The sequence below is a fragment of the Rattus rattus genome, chromosome 1 (genome assembly GCF_011064425.1).
Source record: "Rattus rattus isolate New Zealand chromosome 1, Rrattus_CSIRO_v1, whole genome shotgun sequence".
In the NCBI taxonomy this organism is placed as follows: domain Eukaryota; kingdom Metazoa; phylum Chordata; class Mammalia; order Rodentia; family Muridae; genus Rattus; species Rattus rattus.
The window spans coordinates 272,165,158-272,184,643 of NC_046154.1; the positions used below are offsets into that span (position 1 = coordinate 272,165,158).

The 19,486-nt window shown below is 45.6% G+C and overlaps 1 protein-coding gene across 2 annotated transcripts in view; it reads right to left on the reverse strand.

Moving 5' to 3' along the window:
- Positions 1-7,565, reverse strand: part of Fmnl3 (formin like 3) — a 51,480-nt gene extending 43,915 nt beyond the window's left edge. For both annotated transcript variants that reach the window (XM_032886234.1, XM_032886243.1), the window contains exon 1: positions 7,291-7,565. In XM_032886234.1, coding sequence (XP_032742125.1) covers positions 7,291-7,416 — 126 coding nt within the window. In that variant the 5' untranslated portion in view covers positions 7,417-7,565. The remainder of the gene's footprint in view (positions 1-7,290) is intronic.
- Positions 7,566-19,486: the final 11,921 nt, after the last annotated feature.

Here is a 19,486-nt window from a genome sequence, read left to right on the forward strand (position 1 = left end):
TCAGGAGGAGTTCTAGGCTAGCCTGAGCTACAAAAGATCCTACTCTTAGCTCTATCCTAGCCATACAAAAATATTTCTTAATAACACATTCCCAAATATAAGACTGACCAGAGTGGAGATAGAGCATGCATATGCCAAACTTCTTTGACAGAGTTTAGGGTGGAGCCTACTGTATCAGAAGAACCAGGCACTAACCCTGTAGATAGGAATAACAAAAAGGTCTGCTCTTTTCTAAGGCAGAAGTTCATTAAGAGATGGCTCTATCTTTACTTTTATTCCGTTAAAATAAAAATTTAAATACAAGGCCTCTCTTTGTAGTCCTGCTGGCCTCCCCAGTGTTGGGACCAGCAGTATGAGAGTCAAACCTAATCACTTTGTTTAACCATGGACTTCTGTACTAAGCACAGCAGCACTTAGTGTAGTAACCTCATTGCTCTCCAAGACTTCAACATAGGCCAACCCTTTCCTCAATTAAAACCATGTTAGCATCCAGGAGTATCCTTAAAACACTTCCGTGGAGTAAGTCTTATCCTCACTACATCATAGAGAACAAAAGTGGCTCAGAACAGTTGCGGGATTGGGCTGGTGGGCAGGGAAGGCCTGTGACCGCAAAGGCTGACAACCTGAGTCCAATTCCTGGGACCCACATGGCAGGAGGAGAGGACAGACTCCCACAAGGCACTGTTGGTCCTCCATATCCACACTGTGGCACACGTGTGCCCACATATACTCAGTAAGTGAGTAGAAATATAATTAATTTTTTTTTCGGAGCTGGGGACCAAACACAGGGCCTTGCGCTTGCTAGGCAAGCGCTCTACTACTGAACTAAATCCCCAACCCTAATTAAAAATTTTAAGCTATAAGATTTGTTCAGGGGTTGGGGATTTAGCTCAGTGGTAGAGCGCTTGCCTAGCAAGCGCAAGGCCCTGGGTTCGGGCCCCAGCTCCAAAAAAAAAAAATAGAAAAGAAAAAAAAAAAAAGATTTGTTCACAGTCTTTACAGATGAAAAAACAGAAAACAAAAACTGATCGGAACCTAAGACTGATTACAGAATTAACAGCCTTCCTTTAAGTCTGAGCTGGCAAATCTCAAACCAGTGAGAGTGTGTGTGGGGTAGGGGGGTGTATTTTTTTTTTTTAGTGGTTTCATGAGAAACGGGGACTATGTAGAAGGTTGGTTCCCTGCAAGTAAACGGATAGAAATAATAAATGAAACAGCGAAAGTCTGACGTCTAAGCAGTTCTTAGAACGGAATAACCATCTCTTAAAATAACCAAGTCTCAGGCTTGATCCAGCTTTCAGAAGAGGGCTGGGTAACTGAAGAATGAGACAGTCTCCTTTCTAGACTGACCCAAAGATGGGAAGAAAAGTGTACACATCTAGCTAGGTGGTGTCGAGCACACCTTTAATCCCAGCACAAGGGTGGGGTGGGGGACACAGGTGGACCTCTGAGTTAGAGGCTTAACCTGTCTCAAAAAAAAAAAAAAAAAGAAAGAAAGAAAAGAAAGGAAGGAAGGAAGGAAGGAAAGAAGGAAGAAAGGAAGGAAGGATCTCTCTTGTCACTGCATACTGGGGACCTCATGCCAAAACCAACAGGACAACTCTAGCCCGGGAAGAATGTCTAAGGTGACTAAGAAGACAGAGGAGGGGTTGGGGATTTAGCTCAGTGGTAGAGCGCTTGCCTAGCAAGCACAAGGCCCTGGGTTCAGTCCCCAGCTCCAAAAAAAAAAAAAAAAGAAGAAGACAGAGGAGAATGGAGACAGGAATTAAACCCCCAATTGGTATAGGCCTGAACCCAGCCAGGCACAGTCTCTTTACCGTTCTTAAAGTTATTTACAATATTTTTCAGTGTCACAGAGAACTTTACAAACCATGTCTACGCAGACCACTGAAGTTCAGGACTTGAGAGGCTCTGCACCCTCACCCTTGGCTGCCATAGGGATTTTTCCTTCTATCACTTCCTGCCACCCCCTCAGCTGTTTTGGCAGCCAGTGAGCACAGTAACACATGATGCTTTTCTAGGTCCTCTCCTACCCAACACATAAATTCCCAAGTCACACCTTTACTGCAAGACGACAAATGTGGTAAGAGAACCCGGAGAGGGCAGGGAAAGGAGAGAGGGCAGAATGGGGCAAGCTATGAAGACAGAGGCAGCCATGGGTGTGGGAGGGGCACCAGGAGGACTAAGTCAGCGGGATGCCTCCATCCCTCTCAGGGAAAGCAGGGAAAACTCAGGGATCCTAGCTACCCAGTTCAGCTTCATTCTAGAATCTCCTGCCCACCCCACTTCCACAGATAGAGAACCTTAAAGCCATCTGTTTCATCTACAGCTGCTCAAAAAGGGGGTCCTGAAGTCTCATGCCCAGAGGGGACAAGAGACCTCTCGGGAGTGACCACAGCACCTTTCTCTATCTTCAAAGAAAATGGTCTTTCTCTTTTTCAAAAGTAGTTCTAAATGGGAATGAACCCCCAGCCTCTCCCTGTCATTGCTGCAGCTCAGCTCAAATGCAAGAAATGTCTCCCCGAAATGGAGGCCAGATGCCTAGCAGAGCAGGCACTATTCAGGCAGACAGCACTGGGTCCTATGGGTTCACCACAGCCAGCTCTGGGGCAAATACCTTGGTCTTGACCTCAGGGGAGACCTTGACCCTGCCTTCCCAAGAAGCCTCAGGGGAAGATCTGTGGTTTCATTTCCTCTCTACCTTGGCTTCTTTTTTTCACTTCACTGAAGACTGGTTATTTTGGTCTGTTCCTGTGCTCACCAACTGTGGTAGTTCTCTCAAGACTGTGACTGCCACCTGGGCTGCCCAGCTGTGAGACGTGCAGGCCCAGCTGGCCCAGCACCAGAGGCTTCTCCTTGCAGAGCATAAGGGACAAGAACTCCCCAGTGTTTTATCCTCACAGAACAGTTAGCTATTTATACTCTTTCATGTGTGAAAAAGATTTATAATGTGAAACTACAAAAAAAAACGTATTACATAGACATGTGAACATACAATAAAACCCCAACAAAGAAAAGACAAAGGCAGCCAAAACACATGACAAAATAGTCAGGAAAATGCAAAGTAAAACCAGCTAGCAAAGAGACAAGAGTTCTCAAAAATCTAAACCATCCAGAAGTGGTTATAAAGACAAGACCAGACCTTGTGGCACACACTTCTAATCCCAGCACTCGGGAGGTAGAGGCAGGCAATTCTCTTGTGAGTTTGAATGTAGCTTGGTCTACACATAGTGAGTTCCAGGACTGTTGGGGTTATGAAGAAAGTTCCTGTCTCAGAATGTGGATGGATGGAGGAAGGAAGGAAGAAAAATGGTCCAGGGATGCGGGTAATGGGGAGAGAACTTGTCTAGAATGAAGGAGGTTTTGGGTTAGATTTCAAGCACTATGAAAAAGGAAGAGAAGAAATGGGGAGAGAAAATGAGATACTAATTTATTATAGTAGACAGGGAGTCATTGACACAACTTTAAGAGAAGGTATAGACAGGTCTTGGGTATCAAGATAGGTCACTGGGTTATGGTGCTTGCTTCAGAGTCAGATGACCCGAGAGTTCAATCCTGGAGGTAGAATGAGAAAGCCAACTCCTGAAAGTTGAAAGTTACTCTCTGATCTCCACATACATACAACACAGCACAGCACAGCACAGCACACACACAAATAAATGATTTAAAAAAAAAAAGCATAGATCTCAATGGCCTTGAAAAAACATTTAAACTGTGGCCCAATAATGCCAATAGTAGAAATCTATCTAGGACAATAATCAGAGATGAAGAAAAACATTTGTGCATAAGGAATTCATCAGGAAACAAAACAGAGTTAAAAGAAAAGTACAGGGGTTGGGGCTTTAGCTCAGTGGTAGAGCGCTTGTTTGCCTCAGGAAGCGCAAGGCCCTGGGTTCGGTCCTCAGCTCCAAAAAAAAAAAGAAAAAAAAAAAAAAAAAAAAAAAAAAAAAAAAAAAAGAAAAGTACAAGATAACATAGTAACCAATTACTCTATTGTGGAGTACTATGTAGCCATAAAGTCGCGATACTAAGAGTGTTTTAAAAGTTAGAAAATGGTTAAATTATAAAGAAAAACTCAGCCGGGAGTGATGGCCCATGGCCCTTAATCGAAGCACACAGAAGGCAGAGACAGGCATTTCTCTGTGAGTTTAGGGCCAACCTGGTCTACAGACCAAGTTCCAGGACAGCCAAGGCTACACAGAGAAATCCTGTCTCTAAAAACAAAACAAAACAAAGGGGGGGGGGCTTGGGGGGAGGGTGCTGGAGATAGTTCAGCAGTTAAGAACTTTGGCTATTCTTCCAGAGGACCCAGGTTCAATTCCAACCACCCCACCCACATGGCAGCATACAAATGTCCGTAACTTCAGTTCCAGGAGAACTCACACATACATACATACATGTAGGCAAAACAATTAATGCTTGTGAAATAAAAAAATTAATTAAAAAAGAAAAACTAAAAAAAGAAAAACGCAGTTTATGACAGTCTGAGGGGGTCTTACCTTAATTGTTAAAATATATTTAAGTGTGTCAAAAATCTTACTAGGAAAAAAATTACTAGTCCATAGTAGAGATGATTTTCTATCTTTCAGTAATTTCCAAATGTACTATATATATATATATATATATATATATATATATATATATATATATATATATTTACAATCAAGAGGAAAATCCTCTTTCCTCACTTGGAGGACACCTTTTTTTGGAGGAGGAAGGTTTGGTTTTGCCATAGTGTATCACTATATAACTGAGACAGGCCTTGAGTTTACAAGTCTATTGCCCTAGCTTCACAAGAGATCCCAGGTTGGGGTTGGGGATTTAGCTCAGTGGTAGAGCGCTTGCCTAGGAAGCGCAAGGCCCTGGTTCGGTCCCCAGCTCCAAAAAAAAAAGAAAAAAAAAAAAAAAAAAAGAGATCCCAGGCATGTGCTATTGTACCACATTATGTGGAGATAATGTATTTAAGACCTTAAAAACAATTTATAGAGCTGGCAAGGTAGCTCAGCAGGTAGAGCTCCTGTTGGGGACGGCCTAACGACTTGAGTTGAAGTCCAGAACCTGCAGTAGAAGGAGAGAACTGACTCCCAAAAGTTGTCCTCTGACCTCTGCTCAAGCCATACATACAGGTGCATGCCCATAGTCACAGACATGGTAATAACAACTTTTTTGAAAATAAACAATGTACAACCTATAATTGATCTGGTTCAATGTAAAGTTTCTATCCTAAGGAAATTACGAAGTGAAGGGATGGTCACCACAGCATTGTTCACAGCTGCAGCCAATGATTCTGTCCTGGTGGGACTGTGAGAACTGATGTGTGTGACCAACATCAGCACTGGGTAAGAGCTCTTTGTAAGCCACAAGCTGTTCCTTTGTTGCTCCTTCTTCTTTCCCAGTTTGACAACTCCAATGCAACTGACTGCTTAGGGGAGAGCTAGCGGGTCAGGAGATTCTAGACTTTCAAGTTTCCTTCAGTGTCTGCTCAGACGGTTGGCACTAAGTCACTTATGAATCCCCCCAGCCCCACTTTCCTCTACAACGTGGGTGGAAACACGGGACTATGCCCACAGATTTAATGAAAAGTGGAAGTCAAAGATTTAGCAGTCTGCTGTGCACTATATGCTCAGTAAATGTAACTGAGTCTCAAGAGTGACTCAGATCTGAGATCACTTGTATTTCCCAAAAGGAGTGTGAGGTGCAGAAATCTGAGGAAGGTAACTATCTTATACTGTATAACTGGTCAGAGGATATGCCTACTCTTGTCAGACGAGGGTTTCCCAAACCCCGCTGCATTTATGGAGTTCCACCCCCCACAACTCCTCCGGAAAACACTCTGGCTGGGAAAGTTGTATCAACGCTGAGTCAAGACCACAGACTCCTGGCTTTCTGGCACAGACACATGATCTAGGCAGAGGTTGGAGGGCTTGGGATGACTTGCTCAGAACATTGATCCCAGGAGCCCCGACCCAGCCCAGTGCCTTAAAACAGGTTCTGTATAGACGTGGTGCAGACACATCACAGGTGTGCAAGCATTTTGCCTTTTTTTTTTTTTTTTTTGCCTTCTTCCCAGGGACAGCTGAAAGTCATGACTGATCCCCTCCAGGTGTGCTCTGAGGTGAAGCAAGCGCCAAGGGGAGACCCTTTCTTGCTTTCCGTGGAAAGCTTCTTTGGAACATCCTGGACTCTCTCTGAGTCCAAGTTGGTGCCATTGAGCTGATGTCAGGTTCTCCACATTGCAGAGGCCAGGATCTCTAGACAGCTCCATTGCTGCCAACAGATCTAATCTCCCTCTTCCAAGGCAGATGAAATCCAATAAGGCTGCTAAGTCTACAACTTATCCCTCCTCACGGGCAAAGTCAGTCCTTCAGGCTGTACCAACAATACACCAGAATTATTACTATCTTCTAAGAGCTCTGTGGGGGGAACTGAAAGCCATTTCCCCAAGTTTTCAGGTTTATCTGAATGTATTTAGCATACGTTCAAATTTCTTTTTCTTGTTTCAAATTTCTTTTTCTAAAGCTTCATGGTGAACACATGGTCCAGCTTCAACTCAGTGATACCTACTAACCTCTCTACTCAGAGCCATCCACATCAACGTCCGAGCCCCAGAGCAAAGGAAAATCCCAACACCACCTCTGAAAGTTCGTCTTTATAAGACCATCCCTTTTGAGACCACAGGAGGACTACAAAGAACCACAAGCCACGGAACACAAACCAGTCACCAAAGCTTAAGATGAAACGAGGGGGGAAGAAAAAAATCAGGCGGGATGGTTTGTGTATTGTTTCAATTGGGAAAAAAAATGCCTAGTCAAATGGCTTATCCACATGTTCAGCCTAGGCAAATCCACTACAACTTAGCAGGATGCCTGCAGGCGGTTCTGAAATAAGTAGAATGGCATCGCTCCTTATCCCACCCCCCACCCCCAAGGGCAGCCAGCCCCTTCTCCGCTCCCCTCTTTCCTCCCCGCAACATCTGGTCTGAACGCGAGACCCACTCTCATACGGGAGGAAAAATGCCTCATTTTGGCTGGGGACCCAACAGCTTCCGAAAACGTCCCACCGGCGAGGTCCCGGGAATGGAATTCCGGCAGCGGACCGGGAAGTCTGAGGGAAGTGGGGAGGGAGGAGTCTGGACCTCGGGCAGGTCCCCGGCTTGGGGACCCCTCCTCCCCGACCCCCGACGGGCCGCTCCGAGCTGCCGGCCCGGTCAGGCATAGACAGGGCTGAGGGGGTGGGCGGGACCCGGCGGGGGGTTGGGGGGCGGCGGGAAGGCAGCAGCGCCGGTCTCACCAGCACTAGGGCGAATCTCTCTTCCAACTCGCACGGCTCGGGCATCGGCGTCTTGCCGGGCGGCAGCAGCAGAGGGACGGAGGGCGGCTCGCCCGGGCCGCCGTCGGTGCTCTCCAGGTTGCCCATCGCGGCGGGGCCTCCTCCGGGCCTCAGCCCTCCACCTCCTCGCCAGGGCCCTCAGCAGCTCCGACCTGGCTCCTCCCTCAGCGCCCGCTCCCCAGGCCCGATTCCTCCGCCCCTCAGGGGGCGCCTCGTAGTCCGGCGGGCGGTGGCGAAGCGCTCGACGCGCTGAAGCGCGCCTTATTCATGCAGGCCACGCCCACCGCCCACCGCCCCGCCCACGGCTAACTGACAGCCGCGCCTCCCAATCACAGAGCCTCCCGCCCTCAGAGGCCTCGCGCCTGGCTGCGAGCGCGCCCTGGTGGCCCTTGGTGAGCATCCAATCACTGTGCTTGCCGGAGGATGTAGATACAGGGCGCGGACAGCAAAGTTAAGTTGGGAGAGATGGGAACACTAGGGAGCCCCCCATCTGTGACTCTGTAATTCCAGTGCTGCAGAGGCTGCGGCAGGAGGACTGCTTGATTTGAGACCAGCCTGAGCTACACAGCAACACTGCCTCACTGCTCTTACTAGAAAATAAGCTAGTAATCGTGAGAGCTGTGTATGTAACCCTAGAGAAGTCACAACACCACTTTCAGAGCTTTTGTCGACTGGAGAGGGAAATAAGCGCTTGAAAGTATGGTTAAAATGATTCCTGTTGGGGTTGGGGATTTAGCTCAGTGGTAGAGCGCTTGCCTAGGAAGCGCAAGGCCCTGGGTTCGGTCCCCAGCTCCGGGGGAAAAAAAAAAATCCTGTTGGGGATGGAGATGACGCAGCTGTTAAGAGCACTGGCTGTCCCTCCAGAGGACCTGGGTTCGATTCCAAGTAACCACATGGATACTTACAACTGTCTGTAACTCCATTTCCAGAGGATCGGACACCTTCACCCAGATATGTGTGATGTGTAGGCAAAACACCTAAAGAATGCACGTTTTTAAAAAGATGATTACTGTGACCTTGTGTCTATTTCAGACCTGGCTCACAGTGGGGTTTATATACAAGGATGGTGTCTCTTTTCTGTGAACCTTCCTTACAAAAACCTGGAGCCTTACACAAACCTCTTCTCCAGGTTTCAAGTTCCTGTACATTGCAAACAACAAAACATACAAACAGCATAGCGGAGAATGGAGGTTAGACTGTGGAAATAAATGGCTTGGGTTTGGTAGAAAGCAACTTGTTAAGTCCTTCACACAGTCTTGCAGCTCTGCTGGAATGGAAGACTGCATGCTCTAGACTCTGTGGCACTCCACGATGTGTTAATGCCTGCTTTCCGGAGAGGTCATGCATGCCCTTCCCTGGCCCTGGACTTGGCACTAGGAGGGATGGGATTGCATCCAGAAGAGACTCAGAGGGAGATATATTTGACACAGGCATCCAGGGAGGAGGAAGGCTTTGTGAAGACAGACAGAGACAGGTGAAAGAGGCATTTAAACTAAGACATTATCAACAAGCACAGGTTCATTGGGCTGGTATGAAAAGAGAAGAACCACTCTGCTCTGGCTTGTCACCCCTGACGAGGTGATGGACTTCTGTCATTTCTGTCAGCCTTTGTCCCCCTTCTTCTGGTGATAGAACCACATTTTCTTTTAGAGAACCACTAGATCCTGTTTTCGGATGAAGTGCAGCTAGACTTTACCCCAACTGAGGAGCAGGACTGGACCCAGGACTGCCCAATTTTAGAGACTGTTAACTGACCTAAGCCAAGCTGACTGTAGGACTAGTCAAGGCTTTAAAGGAAGATTCAGGAAAGGGGTTCTGTCCTTGGGGCTTGTGACTTGTTAAACTGTAAACCTACAGCATTCTTGCTTACCATCCATCACTAGTCAGCCCCAGCCTGCCTGAGAAGGAAGCCGGCAGCAGAAGAAGAACAGCTGGGAAGGTAACGCCGAATTCAGGAAACTGGCTCTAAGGTAACACAGAATTCAGGAAACTGGCTCTAACCTCTCAAGTTATCTCCCAAATGTTTTAGTCGTTCATTCAACAAAGTTTTTTTGAAAAGATTATTATATGTCAGACACTGTTCTGAGCGTTGACGGTAACACAAAAAGAACATACTTATTTATCATGGATACTCAAGAAACATGGAGCAGAAATAGAAAAATGACAGGAAGCCTAACGACATGCCTTCTTCATCCCTGTGTGGTCCTCTTCTGATGTTGACAAATCCGTCAAACTTATAGCGTCCTCTTTTCCTTCTCCACTGCCCTAAACATATGCCTGCTGGACTTTGTGTTTGTGTCTATGTGTATACGGATGATACCCAAGGAACCAGAAGCTCCCACGGAGTTGGAGTTACTGGCGGTTATAAGCCACCTGATGTGGGTGTTGGGGACTGAACTCAGGTCCTCTGGACAAGCAGAGCCTCTTAACTGCTGTGCCACCCCTCTAGCCCCTTCCCTAATTCCTTCCAGAGCAGAGACATAATGATAAAACTGTAGACTCATACTGAACAAAAATCGATCATTCCAGAGGGGAAATAAATCACTGTTCACTTATCATGGACACTCAAGGAGCATGTGACAGAAAGAGGGCCTTGGCAGGATGCCCAGGGACATGCCTCCATCCCTGTGTGGCCTCTTAGTCACCAGCACTTTGCTTTTGCTTGCTCACGCTTAACTACCAGAGGTACAGGTTCGAAGGCTCTGCTGGGGCTCACCAGATGGCCCTGTTCACTGTAAACTCCCTGCTTACTCAGAGCCACTGTCTTCCTTCTGGCATTGAAAGAACCATATATAATAATCTCAGAACCTTAATGCCTCTTTATTCCGTGTTTCCTATCTCACCTACCTCCAATCATTCAAATGAACCCTTTTTGTCAGCCAGAAAGGTCCATTTGTTGCAAACAGGGATAAACAGGTGTCTTTCATCCAGGGGCTCATTGTTTGGAAGAAACGTAGTAGACCCAAACTACGGCTCACAAAACAGTGTGATACATGTTGCAATAGGGATGTATACAAAGAGTGCCACTGAGAAGCCGGAAGACAGCTTCAGAGAAAGGCTTTGGAGAGACGACCCCAGTTACACTGGGAAAGTAAGAACCGTGGAAATGGAAGGAATGTTGACCAGGAAGGGGAAAGGCCTTGTGGAGTGGAGGAAATGAACTAGGAAAGAATGTAGGAGGCTGAGCAACAGTAAAACATTTAACTGGGCCAAAGGCTACAGTGTGGGGAGAGAGAACAAAAGGCAGGTTGGGTCTAGCTGCATGGGGAATCCTGCACAGGGCTGAAGAACTCACACTTTGTTCTGTAGATAGTTCTGTGTCCGGGTTAGGGTGTTCACGGCATAGTCTCCCAAATGACCCAGGCTATCCTTGAACTTATGATCCACCTACCTTAGGTTCCCAAGTGCTGGGATTTCAGGGGTTTGCCACTACACCCAGTTTCTGGACAGCTTTTGGGAAGATTTCCATAAATGCATTTCAGAATCTAGAAAGGTCTACAGACAGAAAATGGAGGAGAATGGAAAAGAGCTGAACCAAATCCGGACAGGAAGATAAAAACAGAAGTTAAAAACAATCCTAACTAAACCAACTAGCATTGATTAACTATTGGATAAATAATGGTTAAAAAAATAGTTTATAGTGTTTTATATTTTTAGGTGTAAATTTATCACTCTGGATAAAATAAATGTGTGTGTGTGTGTGTGTGTGTGTGTGTGTGTACCATGGCACATGTTAAAGTCAGAGAACAGCTTGCAAGAGTCAGTTCTCTCCTAGCATGGGAGTTGTGGAGATTGAGTTCAAGTCACCAACCTCAGCAACAGGTGCCTTTACCACTGAGCTCTCTCTCTCTCTCTCTCTCTCTCTCTCTCTCTCTCTCTCTTTCTCTCTCTCTCTCTCTCTGGTGTGTGTTTTATGAGTTGGAACATTGTCCGACCTGACTTGGTCATTATGACATCATCAGAGGGACACATTATTATCCTAATTTTGAAGGTGGGTAAGCAAACTAAAAGGCTTCGGTTACTAAAGGTAATCAATCAGTTAGCCTGGAACTGACCTGGGCTTTAGTGTCAGACCTCCGTATCATTCTAGTTCTCTCATGAGGTGTGAGGGAATAATGAAGACTGGAGAGTTGAGTCAAGTTTAAGAATACCCAACCCTTAGGCTCGTAAAAAGCCCAGAATCTATGCCTTTCTTCCTCTCCCTCTCCCTCTCCCTCTCCAGTGTTTTTGAGACAGAGTCTCCTAGATTTGGTGTCCTAGAACCTGCTGTGGAACCAGATTGGCATCCAACACAGAGATCTGCCTCCCTCTGCCTTAAAGGTGTACCCACTAAACTTGGCTTCTCCCTTTTTTAAAATAAAATTAATTTGTCTGTCTGTGTTGATATGTAGTCAAGAGTACAGGTGTCCACAGAGGCCTGAGGCTTCAGATTCCCTGGAGCTGAAGTTGTAGGCCTCCCAGAGTGAGTGCTAGGACCAGAACTCCAGTCCTCTGCAAGAGCAGTTTACAGTCCTAACCACCAAGCCATCCCTTTGGTCCCTCAGAATCTTTTTTAGGCCAACTGCTTGCACGTACTCTTTTTCCCCCCTCCTTTTTATAGACACCACCCCTACCCTTCACCCTGCATCTAAAAAGCCTCTCTATAATATACATTAATATATAATGATACAGTCTATATTATTCTTTTTTATATTTATTTATTTATGTATTTATGTATTTATTTATTTATTTATTACGTATACATCATACAGCTTTCTGCCTGCGTGTGTGCAACTACAGGCCAGAAGAGAGCACCAGACCTGATTATAGATGGTTGTGAGCCACCATGTGGTTGCTGGGAATTGAACTCAGGAGCTCTGGAAGAGCAGACAGTGCTCTTAACCACTGAACCATCTCTCCAGCCCAAGTCTATATTATTCTTAACTCCATCCGTGGGTATTTAGAAACACCCCTTCCAGGGGCTGGAGAGATGGCTCAGCGGCTAAGAGCACTGACTGCCCTTCCAGAGGTCCTGAGTTCAATTCCCAGCAACCACATGGTGGTTCACAACCATCTGTAATGGGATCCGATGCCCTCTTCTGGTGTGTCTGAAGACAGCTACAGTGTACTCACATACATTAAATAAATAAATAAATAAATAAATAAATAAATAGATAAATAAATAAATATTAGATGCACCCCTTCCGCAAGGCCTGGTGGTGCAAGCCTTCCATCTCAGCACTTGGGAGGCAGAGGCAGGTGGATCTCTGTGAGTTTAAGGCCAGCCTGGTCTACATAGTGAGTTCTAGGATGGCCAGGGATACCTAGCAAGACCTAGAGGTAGACAGACAGACTGACAGACAGATAGAAATACGCTCCCTTTCTTGTGTGTTGTTCTTGGGGAAGTGTGAACACAGACATTTCAACTTCTTTCTTAGCCAGGTTTGGTGGTACACGCCCATAATCCCAGGCAGAAGCGAGAAGGTTGCCGCAGATTTTAAGCCCACCAGGTTCACATAATTAGATCAACAAGTCTGCATAATGAGACCTCCTTTGAAATTTTGTGTTTGTTTTTTGGGGGCATAGTTTCTCTGTGCAACACTTGCTGTCCTTAAGCTGGCTTCATAGATAAGGCTAGCCTGAACTCAGAAATCCACCTGCCTCTGCCTCCTGAGTCCTGGGGTGAAGGGCGTGTGCCATCACCACTCAACACCAGGACATATTTTTTAAGAAAAAAAATTTTGCTTGGTGCGTTGGCATCTGGCTTTAATCCCAGCATTTGGGAGGCAGAGACAGATGGATCTCAAAGGTCAAGTCCAGCCTAATCTACAGAGTGAGTTCCAGGACAGCCAGGGCTACACAGAGAAACCCTGCCTCAAACAGCAACACGACACAACAAAGCAAAACAAAACAAAAAAGTCCTGCAGACAGAATCCTCTCTCCTCATGCTCTTCCTTCTGGACAATTCTTACGTATGCATACAAACCAAGTTTAAAGGTCACCTCTTTCATGACTTCTCTACCAAAAATGGCTAAGGACATCCCCGCGAGCATGTAGTCTCCTGACACACCTCTTTCATCATATCATGACATCGTCAGGTTACTTAAACTCCTCAGGAGAGGAAGTCGTTTCCTTGTCTAGCTAGACCGTCATGCAATGTCTGCTTGCATGCTCATAGTGAGTAACTCCTGAAGTCAGTCACCTCCGTTCCACACGATGGAAGGCCTTTGTTCCCTGTCCTTCTTCCCACATACAACACGTCTGCCAGCCTGCATCGTCCCACGATCAGTGGAGGAAACAGAACCTTTGCACGTGTTTTAAAGGACAGAAACACACTTTTAAAACCCTTCAGAAAGTCCGGAGTAGCTTGGGTGGGCTGGAGCACAGAAAATGCTTCAGCATTTCTGCAATACAAGTTCTTTGCCAGAGAGACTGCTCCTTCTGCCAGTGAGGGATGGAAAGTTCCCTGGGGTCCTTGGCTGATGCTTGGGTCTAAGGATATGGGGCTGCAAATATGATCCAGGGATCCTGCAGCTATAGCAGGTCAGCCACTGCTGATTCTGATAGAACCAGTTCTCGGTATTTGCAGGGCTACAGATGTCACAGAATCGCTGCTAGAGAAATACGTTATCTCCACAACCTTGCTAGTGAAATATTCAAAGGAGCAGGAGGACGTCCTTGGTGTCACTTCTGAATCTGACCCAGGTACATGCAAGCCAGTCTGAGACTCAGTTTTACCTTTCCAGCCCCTATGGTGGAAGTACACTGGGTAAAAGGAGTGAGAAACGCTCACCACCTGTCTTAAGTCAGGGTTCACTGCTGTGAGCAGACACCATGACCAAGGCAACTCTCTTTTTTTTTTTAATATTTATTTATTTTATGTATATGAGTACACTGTAGTTGTCTTCAGACACACCAGAAGAGGGCATCAGATGTTATTACAGATGGTTGTGAGCCACCACGTGGTTGCTGGGATTTGAACTCAGGACCTCTGGAAGAATAGTCACTGCTTTTAACCACTGAACCACTCTCCAGCCCCCAAGGCAACTCTTATAAGGACAACATTTAATTGGGACTGGCTTACAGGTTTAGAGGGTCAGTCCATTATCATCAAGGTGGGAACATGGCATCGTCCAGGCAGGCATGGTGCAGGAGGAGCTGAGGGTTCTACATCTTCATCTGAAGGCTGCTAGGAGAATACTGGCTTCCAGGAGTTTGATAGCCCACACCCACAGTGGCACACCTACTTCAAGGCCACACCCACTCCAACAGGGCTACACCTCCTAATAGTGCCACTTCCTGGGCCAAGTATATGCAAACCATCACACCACTGTAGCTGGGACAGTTTATCTGCAGGTCCGCCCTCATTCTATTATCTGAAACTGGGTCTCTGCATCTGTACCTACACCCCTCGCCCAGTGTTTGCACCATGGCTGTTTTGGTGTCTGGTGCTGGACTACAGTCTTCCCTTCAGAGTACAGTGTGTCCCTTTCTGTTTTCCAGATTTGATAAGTTATTTTAGCCATGATTCTGAATGTGCAATCTATAGGAGAATATATTAGTATAAGGGTATTCACCAGACTTAAAAACCAGCCAAGCATGGTGGCTCCTTTATATAATCCCAAAGCCAGCCAAGGCTCCAAAAGAGAGGAGCTTTGCTGCAAACACAAGATGCTTCTTTTCCCTCCAGCTCAGCACAGAGACATCAAACATGCTGAGCGCAGAATCTTTTATGGCTCGTGGGTTTTAACTAATTAATTAATTTTATTTGTGTTTTTTTTTCCAAAATAGGATTTATTTGAGTAACAGCTCTGGCCTGGAAATTATTTATTTTATTACATATAAGTACACTGCAGCTGTCTTCAGACACACCAGAAGAGGGCATCGGATACCATTACAGATGGTTGTGAGCCACCATGTGGTTGCTGGGAATTGAACTCAGGACCTCTGGAAGAGCAGTCAGTGCTCCTAACCTCTGAGCCATCTCTCCGTCTTAAGCTGTTATTGAGACAAGGTCTCACTCTACCCATCAGTCTGGCCTTAAGCCCCTGTCAATCTGCCCGCCTCCCAGGAGGTATGAGCCACCACACCTTACAAAACTAAAGCTGTCTGTTATTCATTCTGTGAGACAAGGTCAAGACTGGGCCTCACTCTGTAGCTGAAGCAGACCTTGAATTTATGGTGATCCTCCTGCCTCAGCCTCATGAATACAGAGATTACATTCATGAACTCATGATCCACGTGTGACTTACTAATGCTCCTTGAAAGGTACTGCTGAGAGAACTGAAAACAAGAGATAAGAGTTGGGAACAGGGTGCTGGAGAGATGGCTCAGCGGTTAACAGCACTGACTGCTCTTCCAGAGGTCCTGAGTTCAAATTCCAGCAACCACATGGTGACTCACAACCATCTGTAATGGGATTCGATGACCTCTTCTTGTGTGTCTGAAGACAGCTACAGTGTACTCACATGCATAAAATAAATTAATTTAAAAAAAAAAAAAGAAGAGTGGGGAACAGAGCTCAATGGCAACACACGCAAGGCCCTGGCTCAGTCCCTACCTCCTAGTTAAAAAAAGAAAAGAAAGAAAGGAAACTAGGACAAACAAGTTAAGATATCTAACACCATTAATCATTATAAAAATACAAATTAAAATCACAATGAAAAGCAAGGCATGTAACTCAGTGGGGTTTTGAATCCCAGCACCATAAAAATCAAAGACCCATTCAGTCAATTTACAATGAGCTAACACTACATAGCTAAAAGTTGAAAGTCTGACTACACTATTGGTGGATATAAAAAGAGAAATTAAACTTCTGGGACTTGCATGTATACAATTGTAAAATTATACTTTGGGGAAAGGGCTGGGCAGTTGCTTAGAAGCTAAATATATGAGGCTGGAGAGATGGCTCTGAGGTTAGGAGCAGAAGTCCCACCTTCTGACCTCAGAATGCATAGTGTGGCTCAACAGTCTGTAACTCCAGTTTCAGGAGAGCTCTGTGCCCTCTTCTGGCCTCCTTGGGTACTGCACACACACAAACATATGCATCTTAAAAGAAGTAGGGCCTTGGAGGGATGGCCCAGAGGTTAAGAGCTTTCTACTCTTTTTTTTTTTTTTTTTTTGAACTGGGGACCCGAACCCAGGGCCTTGCACTTGCTAGGCAAGTACCCTACCACTGAGCTAAATCCCCAACCTGAGCTTTCTACTCTTGCCGAGGACCCAGGTTCAGGCCCCAATACTTACGTACTGTCTGTACTAGTTACTTTTCTACTATGATCATAAAACACCGTGGCCAAAGCAACCTACAGAAGGAGTTTACTTAGGCTTAAGAGTCCACGATAGCAGGGGTTGGGGATTTAGCTCAGTGGTAGAGCGCTTGCACAAGGCCCTGGGTTCGGTCCCCAGCTCCGAAAAAAAGAAAAAAGAAAAAAGAAAAAAAAAAAAAAGAGTCCAGCAAGAGATGGCTCAGTGGTTAAGAGCACCCGACTACTCTTACAGAGATCCGATGCCCTCTTCTGGTGTATCTGAAGACAGCTACAGTGTACTTATATATAATGAAAGAATAAAAAAAAAAAAAAAAAAAAGAGTCCACGATAGCAGAGTGGAGGCATGGTAGCTAGAAGGAAGTAAGAGCTTATGTCTCAAGCCACAAACATTAAGCAGAGAGCTGTGGCATGGCACCTGGATTTAAAATCTCAAAGCCCACCTCCAGTGGGATACCTCCTTTAGTAAGGCCACACCTCCTAAACCTGCCCAAACAGCGCCACCTACTGGGGACTAAGTATGGAAACATCGGATCCTCTGAGGACGTTCTTATTTAAATCACCACCTTGGCTCAAAACCATCTGTAACTCCAGTTCCAGAGGATCCAAACCCCAGTTCTGGCCTCCTCAGGCACTGCACATGTGATACACAGACACACACAAGCGGGTGCAGCACCCGTATAAAAAAGTGAAAATAAATATCTTTAAAAGCTAAGCATAGGGTTGGGGATTTAGTTCAGTGGTAAAGCACTTGCCTAGCAAGTGCAAGGCCCTGGGTTCGGTCCTCAGCCCCGGGAAAAAAAAAAAAGCTAAGCATACATCTTTCATAGAATACAGTGGTTTGTTCTTGTTCTGTTTGATATTTACCCAGAAGAAAACATACGTATACCCAAAGATTTGTAGTTGGACACAGAGGCTGGCGGATCTCTCAGCTTGATTTACGTAGTCAGTTTCTGGCTGGCCAGAACGTCACACTGAGACTCTGTCTCAGAACAAACAAAGTAACATCAGGGTATGATGGGCAAGTCCATCCAGAGGTTTATAGATAAACATGACAGGGACCCATATAGTAGAATATATAAAAAGTAATGGACTATTTATTGTACTCTAGTGTGGCCAAATCGTAAAATAGTCCTGCTAAGTCAAAGAGTCAAAAGGAGAGAGCAGGCTGCCTGCTTCCATATTAACAAAATTCAATTAATCTATCATGATAAAAGCAGACCAGCGATTGTTTGGGGTGGAAGAAGATAAAGTTAGAGGGGTTACAAAAATGGGGAAACAGGGTTGGGTACGGGACTATGATCATGATTTCCTGTCAAAATTCACAAATCAAAGTTTAGATATATTTTACCACTTGCTATCATGTTCGCTATACATAAATAAAATGATTTTTTTTCTTTTTTCTTTTTTTCGGAGCTGGTGACCAAAAATAAAATGATTTTTAAAAGGAAGGCAGACAGAAGCTGGGCCTGGCACACATCATTCATTCAGGCACTTGGGAGGCAGAGGCTAGCCTGGTCTACAGAGCGAGTTCCAGGACAGTCAGGGCCGAACAGAGAAACCTTGTCTCAAAAAAAAAGGGGGTTGGGGATTTAGCTCAGTGGTAGAGCACGGCCCTGGGTTCGGTCCTCAGCTCCAAAAAAAAAAAAAGGGGGGGGGGAAGGAAGCAAGCAGATATTTGGATTGAGAAAAAACTAGGCTTTGGCTGTATTTACCTACGTATTTTCTAGACATTTGTCTTTTCCACTAAAGTGAAAAAGTTTGGGGCTTTCTATGCCTATTTGCATGAGGCCATGTCTAATATTTAATACAGCATCTGGTGTACAGGGGGGACGTGGCAAATATTTGTTGAAGAAAGGAAGGGAAGAGAAAAGAGTTGGGAACAACTCCAGTTTGACTATGGAGAAAAGGGAGAGTGTGGTGCTGCTAAGCAAATGCAGGAACAGGCTGAAAGACAGCGTGAGAAGCCAGAGAAAGGAGTATCACGGAGAAAGAGGTTAGAGAGGGCCCTGAAAACAATAAAAATAAAAGTAAAAGTGGGCAGTGGTGGTGCACACCTTTAATCCCAGCACTCAGAAAGCAGAGGCAGAGGCAGGAGGTCAAAGCCAGCCTGGTCTACATAGGGAGCTCCAGGACAGTCAGGGCTACACAGAAAAACCCTGTTTTGAAAAACAAAAACATGAAAAAGGAAGGCAGAATGATGTTCATCATATTGTGTGTGTGTGTGTGAGTGTGTGTGTGTGTGTGTGAGAGGATGTTGGGGGCGGTGTGAGTGTGAGTGTGTGTATGTGTGTGAATGTGTTTGAGTGTGTGTGTGAGGATATGTGTGTGTGTGTATGTGTGTGTGAGGGTCTGTGTGTGTGAGGGTGTGTGTGTGACCTTCTGCAATGGAGTTCTGGGAAACACTGAATGAGTTGATCTAAAGCTCCTCTGAGACAAGGAAAGAGCTACTTTCTCAGGAGAATGACGAGTCTATGATAGATTTTTTTTAGAGGGAAACTCCTTAAATAGCCAAGAATAATGTTGAACTCCTGATCCTCCTGCCTTTACTTCTTTTTTTTTTTTAAGATTTATTTATTAATAAATAAATACACTGTGACTGTCTTCAGACACACCAGAAGAGGGCATCAGATCTCACTACAGGTGGTTGTGAGCCACCATGTGGTTGCTGGGAATTGAACGCAGGACCTCTGGAAGAGCAGTCAGTGCTTTTAACCACTGAGCCACCTCTCCAGCCCTCTTTACCTCTTAAGTGTGAGGATTACAGGCACACACCACTATACCCAGTTTTTGAGGTGTGGGTATTGAATGCAGTTCCTCACACAGGCTAGACAAGCATGTCACCAACTGCACTAAATCCCTCAGCCTAAGTTATATGAATTATAAAGTGCTTTCTGTCTGAGTTAAGAATGGTG